This window comes from Typha latifolia, chromosome 7 (assembly GCF_019914945.1).
Source record: "Typha latifolia isolate L0001 chromosome 7, TyphaL0001v2, whole genome shotgun sequence".
Lineage (NCBI taxonomy): Eukaryota > Viridiplantae > Streptophyta > Magnoliopsida > Poales > Typhaceae > Typha > Typha latifolia.
Genome location: NC_133092.1, coordinates 3,900,066 through 3,907,248, shown reverse-complemented (window position 1 = coordinate 3,907,248; position 7,183 = coordinate 3,900,066). Strand labels below are relative to the sequence as shown.

General features: G+C 36.8%; 2 protein-coding genes across 2 annotated transcripts; one reads left to right on the top strand and one right to left on the bottom strand.

Moving 5' to 3' along the window:
• The first annotated feature begins 212 nt into the window (after positions 1-212).
• On the top strand, positions 213-2,907 carry LOC140792585 (glycosyltransferase BC10-like). Its single transcript, XM_073143662.1, has 3 exons — positions 213-884; positions 2,088-2,174; positions 2,282-2,907. Exons 1-3 carry the CDS (start codon positions 390-392, stop codon positions 2,840-2,842), a joined length of 1,143 nt encoding a protein of 380 aa, XP_072999763.1. The 5' UTR covers positions 213-389; the 3' UTR covers positions 2,843-2,907.
• A 498-nt stretch (positions 2,908-3,405) lies between these two features.
• LOC140792936 (uncharacterized) lies at positions 3,406-5,913 on the bottom strand. The gene is made up of 3 exons (XM_073144183.1): positions 5,468-5,913; positions 5,049-5,353; positions 3,406-4,098 (listed from the first exon to the last, which is right to left on the bottom strand). Exons 1-3 carry the CDS (start codon positions 5,642-5,644, stop codon positions 3,651-3,653), a joined length of 930 nt encoding a protein of 309 aa, XP_073000284.1. The 5' UTR covers positions 5,645-5,913; the 3' UTR covers positions 3,406-3,650.
• Positions 5,914-7,183: the final 1,270 nt, after the last annotated feature.

Sequence of the window (7,183 nt, the reverse complement as noted above, 5' to 3'; positions counted from 1 at the left end):
ACAATAGTGAAATAGTGAAAATGAATTGGTTGACCGACCAGGTAGTAAGGACCCAATCAGTGAACGCCGAGTAGGCCAGACTTCACTCGCATCTGGAACATTTTCCACGCGGGTCCCACTTAGGGAAAAAGGGAAATTTAGATTTGGCCGCATCCGAAGTCTTTTTCGCGGGTCTCCCCTGTTTTCCCCTGTTCCAAGCCTACGGCCGTTTCCTCAAAGACCTTGGCGCAGTAGTCGTCTGCCTTAGTCAACGTCAGAGACCACAGATGGATTTTTGATCGACGGCGACACAATTGTCAAGGCATATATAGTATTCTTAAACTTGGAGATTTTTGATCAGATCGAGTGAAAATTCCGATCTTTGAAGTCTGTGGAGCGAAAGGAAGGCGATGTTGAGGACGAAGATGGAGGAGGAGGAGGAGGAGGAGGTGGCGAATAACTGGTCAATAAGCCTCGCGAAGTTGATGTCGATCTTGGTTATTCTCGTGGCCGGCTTCGCCTTCGGCCTATCCCTGACCTCCCATTTCAATCAGTACTCCGCCTCCCACGCGGAGGTCTTCTTCCCGAGGACTGTCTTCTACGACAAGGAGTCCTTGAGCGTTAAGGCCTTCATCAAGCCGACCCATCTGATGCATTCCATGAGCGACGGCGTGCTCTTCTGGAGGGCTTCCATGGTGCCCAAGATCGAGGAGTATCCATTCGAGAGGGTGCCCAAGGTGGCCTTTTTGTTCTTGACCAAGGGAACTTTGCCATTGTTGCCGCTCTGGGATAGGTTCTTCAGAGGGCACGAAGGCTTGTATTCGATTTACGTGCATTCGCTTCCGGATTACAAGATCAAGGTGCCCGAGAATTCCGCTTTCTTTGCTCGACAAATCCCCAGCGAGGTGACAGACATATCTCAATGTTATTTCCCTTACGCCCAGTTTAATTTAGGATTAAAATTAATTATACGTTTTTATTTTATGAATAATTATTCTTATATTTATTTATATTTTAAAATAAATATGTAATAATTATATTTGATGTGATGTAAAATAAAGAAATAGATAGTAAAAAGTATTTTATTTTTTATAAAATTATCATAAATATTCTTTGATTTAGTATAAAATAGGTTGATAGAATAGATATTAATGATAAATTAATAATTTAGTAAGCGTACAATTTAAGATGTAATTTTAATAAATAGTATATATATTTTAGAATGAGATTATTATTATTATATATAGCTGTTATTTTAGAATAACGTGTTGTATTATAGAATAAAAAAATTATATCTAAAGTGAACGGGCCTTATAAATATATATTAAAATAATATATAAATAGTTTAAATAATTTTATAAATATATATAAGAAGGATAATTGTATCCATAACACATGCTATTTATTTAGATAGTTTCCTTTTCAAGTTAAGTCATTTGATAAAATATATATTTAACTAAGAGAAATATTTAAAGACTAAAATAAGGATATTTTTATATTTTTAAAATTTAAATTCTTTAAAATATAATAATATTTTACTCTATGGGGTCTTTAATTTTAAATGTTTATATAAGATATATATATATATATATATATATATATATATATATATATATATATATATATATATATATATGAGCCTTAGGGCACATACAAGTAACTAAGAGATTTTTAATGTATATATGAAAAAAAAAACTTAACTTTAAAATACAATATATTATTAACATTTTAGGACTAAAGTACTCTAAGATAAGGAATAGAATAATTAAATATTAAAGATAATTAGGTAACTTCTCAAAAGTAGTTCACTAAAAATTAGTTGTATGCATGGCTCAAATAAATCGGGTCAATTGCTTATTTGGTCTGATGACAAAATTAAACCAGTTTGATGATGTGTTCAGGGGTCTATGCTTTTAGTTAGTAGATAACTCATTAATCGGGACTTTATCTGGAATATTTTACTTAGATAAAAGTCGTATATTTCACTCTTATCAAGGGTAAGAATCTTATCTTGATATAGCCTACTCAGTGAAGCAAATGCAAGAATCTTATCTCTTATCAAGTAGCCAAGTTTGATCTGAAACATTCCTAACTCTCTTCTCGTGCAGGAAACATCATGGGGATCCATAACACTACTAGATGCCGAGAAGCGTTTGCTGGCAAACGCATTGCTTGATTTCTCCAACGAGCGTTTCGTTCTACTCTCTGAGAGCTGCATTCCTGTCTACAATTTCCCCACTGTCTATGAATACTTGATCAATTCTACTCTCTGAGAGCTGCATTGCTTGATTTCTCCAACGAGCGTTTCGTTCTACTCTCTGAGAGCTGCATTCCTGTCTACAATTTCCCCACTGTCTATGAATACTTGATCAATTCGGCTCACAGCTTCGTGGAGTCCTACGACAGAGATGAACAGCAATGCCGCGGCCGGTACAACCGCCGCATGGCGCCTCAGATCGAGAGGTATCAATGGAGGAAAGGATCAGAGTGGTTCGAGCTCAACCGCGAATTGGCTGTAAATATTGTTGCAGACTACAAGTACTACTCCATCTTCAAGAAGTACTGCAAGCCTTCTTGCTACCCTGATGAGCATTACATACCAACCTACTTGAACTTGTTTCATGGAAGCTTAAATGCAAATAGGAGCCTGACTTGGGTGGATTGGTCAAGAGGGGGAGCTCACCCTGCAACATATGGAGCTCCGAACATTGTAGCAGAATTCATTCAGGAGATTAGGAACAATAACACCTTCTGTATGTATAATTCGCGGCCGACTTCGATTTGTTTCCTGTTTGCCAGGAAGTTTGCTCCTAGTGCCCTCGGTCCCCTGCTCAACCTCGCGTCGACAGTGATGGAGTTCTGAATTCTAGTGTTATGTTCTTGTTCAGACACTAATTTTTTGAATACTAACTCATGATCCATTGTGTATTTGTTTTGAATTCAATAGTGTAGACGTTGATAGAAACTTAGATATATATGGTTTCTTTTCCTTAAGCTTTGCGTTGGTTGTTGGGTTAACATTGGATGAAAGTTTTCAGATACTGAAGTAGGAAAGGAGTTGCCATATGTTTTCATATTCTATTATTATGATAGATATCTTAAAGGGATGGATATCTAGGCTATCCTGCTTTTTATGGGCCGATAAGCAGACCTAATCCAAATTCATCTTAGGAATGGGTTCATATAACTAGCTCAACGGGGGCCAGAATATGGCTAACTTAAGAAGGAAACAATCTACCCTAACAAGTGTGAAGGAACAAAGGAATACATACGTTCCTCAGCTACGAAAGCAAGCAATCGATAAAGTAAAACATGGCATTTGGAAGCAATGTTCACCAACTGTGCAAAGTATCATGATACTTTGAAGGACACACCATGAACATGGAATGAAGCTACATTGCATACCATATAATGCATTTATGCTGCTTTTGTTTCTGCACTACGGGAACTTATCAGAGAATATTTCTTAAGCTAAAAGTGTTTCAAAAGATGTGATGCAACTCACATAAACCTCACCAACTCATAACATATACATGTGTAGACATGGATGAGTAACGAAAACCTCTTTATGTACCTCGAACTCGTTTATGTATGTGATTCGAATATTAACAGGGGGCAAAAAAAAGATGAGAAGATTCGAAAACTTATTGGTAGTAGTAGTAGTACTAACATCAGGTGCAATCCTTCAGAAGCTCCACGATACCTGATCGTTGCACATTGCTTAGCTGTTTAGGGAAGATGATGCTGAATTTTATCCGTAAATTCCCCCTCACACCCTTTTCATCGGCAAGGGGCATGCCCTGGCCTTTGATGACCTTCTCATATCCTGGGTAGATGATCTGTTCATGAAAAGAACAGCTCATTTTCTCTCCCGTCAATAGTCTGAAAGAAAATTTCCAACCGGCGAGGGCATCTGCCAAAGGGACCTCGACTTTTAGCACTAAGTCATTGCCAACTCTCTTGAAGACAGGATGCTCCTTTTCAGTTATCAAAACAATGACATCGGCCGGTAAGTATCCCAGTCGCTCATCTCCCATCCCTTCGAATGTGATTCTCGTTCCTTTCTTCCATCCTGGTTTCACTCTAATTGTGTGTGTTTCCTCCTTTTTGACAATCAACCTGTACAAATGTTAAAGAAGAGGGTTCAGATTGAATTCAACCCCTCGTAGTAGACTAGACGTAACACGACATGAAATGTATACAAGAAATACCAGGTAGTTAGTTAACAAACAAGAAAAGCCAGGTGGTTGTTTGTCTTACAAATTCTCAAAGGAAAATTAAATCCGTTCACTCTGGTAGCACAAGAGTCGCTATCTCATATTTGTTGAGACCACAGTCCTCACATGTCTATTGCATCCATTCTACTGCTAATAGGACCACTTAATGGATAAGCCATAGGACAAACGTATACCAACATTTATGTGGTTATGTGATCATACGAAGAATCTTAATGACCTATCTAGTTATCCCCTTGAAGGAAGTTAGCGTCTCATATCATTTTGCAGGTCAAATTCTCATCAGCCTTTCGACAAAGAGTACAAAAGCCAATTAAACTTCACTTTACAAATTCATAGAAATGAAGTTTTACTTTACCTTCAAGGTTTGGTAGAGAAAGGGGATAACATAGATGAATTGCAGAAAGTTTCTATCAGGAATCTTAACAAACTTTTATCATAAAGGAATCGACAATAAGGAGACAATAAAACAAGAATAATTCCCACATCTCTCTCCTAGAAGACATATAAAAGTAACATATAATCCTTCTTAAGAACAATCATAAATTGTTGCCTATCTTCAAATTGCCATTTTTTTAGTAAGGCTCCTCCAAGAACATCGTGCATAGACACGAAGAAAAGAATCTAAACCAAAGATGTAAGAAGGAATAAAAAACTACATGTTACTTGTGAATTATGAACACCTAAACTTCAATGGAGAATCTTGGCCAATCTATTCCATCAAAGGATTAATCATTTCTCTTATGTAAATAAGCGCATCCACAACTTAATCTAGCTGCCCAAAAAAACAAAATTTTGGGACAAGAAAAGGGACAAATTTATCAGAGAACAAACCCGTTCTTCGTGACGACATCCCTTGTATAGTTAATCTCCTTCTTGCAACCATGGCAGAGCTCCTCCAGAGTGCACTCGAGCTTCTTCTCGATGGGCGGCGGCTGCCTCCGAAACGACTTGGAAAACGACGACAACGCCGGCTTAGCTCCCACATTACCCACAGAATAATACACATCCTTAGATCCCTTCTCGTGAGATTTCACATTGTTCAAAGTAGCAGTTGCCTTAAAATCCTCCCCTTTTGACCCTCCTCCACCTCCATCCACCACAAACACTGCTCTGTTCACTTGCAAGTCACTAAGCGCCTAAGATAACACCACCACCAATGACAACAAGATTGAGATGAACAGATTGATGGGTATTTGATCAAATTGGAAAAGGAACACACAGAACGAAAAAAAGAAAAGAAAAAGTTGTACCTCATAAGCTTCTGTGATGGCTTTGAACTTGGCCTCCGCCTCAGGCTTGGAGGAAGGAGGGTGCTTGTCTGGGTGCCATTTCTTGACCAGCGTCTTGTAAGCGCTGCGGATTTCTTGGGGTGAAGAGTCTTTGGAGATGTCGAGGACTCGGAAGTATATCTCCCGGGGATTGCCCATTTTGGGATTCGAGGTACGTAGCAGAAGCCCAACAAGGCAATTGTGGAAGTGGAAGAGAAGAGGAGAAATATATCGGAGAGTAGAGAGAGAGAGAGAGAGAGAGAGAGAGAGAGAGAGAAGAGAGGAGTTGGAACAAAACGGCCGGAAGAGGGAGAGATGTTTGGCTTTAATTTCGGAAGCGTGGAATGAGTCAGAGAGAGAGAGAGTAGTAGTAGTAGTAGTAGTAGTAGTAGTCGTCGTCGTCGTCTTTTGAGAACTCAGGTGATGATGCTAACAGAGTAACTGTACATGATGAGTAGCATATTAAAAAGCAAAAAAAAAAAAAAGAAAAGAAAAAGATTTAAACTTAAATTTAAATTTAAGTTGCAGTCCAAACTATAAGTTGCAAATATTAGATTTTTTATGATTTATTAAATTAGAGCATATTTTTATAGAGATAATTAAATGATTAACTTATTTGATTCAAGCGTGGGGGTTCGGAAATCGGGATACATTATTAAATTTTATTCCAAAAACTCCTAAATTCTCAAAAATAATATCTAAAAATATGAAGGGTATGAGTAGTAAATTTACGAATGCAGGGTGCAAAATGTAATTTCTCCAAGAAAATATCCTTTGGGAAATAAATAACAAACATCAATTGCTACTGTTAAATCGTACATTACCTGGAAGAGGGTCCATGTTATTATTAAGTGAAGCCAGTCAATTAAAGCATTTATACGACTTTACCAACCACGTCATCCTTCACTTGGTTAACATATTATTAACACTTATAAGCTAAGTTTAGCTTCCCAAAACATTCAGATCTTATTCCAAACCCCAAGATATCAGGTATAATTTCTTAACGTATAGATTAAATGAATACATTTATTAAATATCAACCCATGCATTCATAGAAAGAATCGAATCCTATGAGCTCCTTAATCATTTGTGACTACTATCCTTAGTTTTTCTCTATAGTTTTATTAGATTTTTATTCTCAATCTTATCTTGTTGGCAGCCCACTTCTCTCTCTCTCTCTCTCTCTCTCTCTCTCTCTCTCTCTCTCTCTCTCTCTCTCTCTCTCTCTATATATATATATATATATATATATATATATATATAAATAAGTATATGGATTATGTGGAGATGATTAGTTTAGGGAGGTGAGAAGGTTCAGCTAAAAGGAAACATGAGCTCACGTGAAAGAGAAGGTCTAGTAGAGTAGTAGTACATAATGCATACAGTTGGGGGGTCGCTTTTAGCCGACATGTTGTGACAGGAAAATGAGATGAAATTTGTGAGCTTTTTATTTATTTTTATTTTTTAATTTATCCAAACTAGTCCTTCTTAATTTTTTTTTCTTTTTTAACACATCTAACATATTTTTAATTTTAAATACTAAATTAGATGTACATTAAGACTGCGCTTTCTAAATATAAGTAGCTTTTCGGATCAATAATTTATATAAAAATTTAAAATATATAAGTAAATTATTAAATAAAAAGCTACTTATATTTAGATTTTGTAATCATGGTTAGTAGAATACGTGTAGATTTA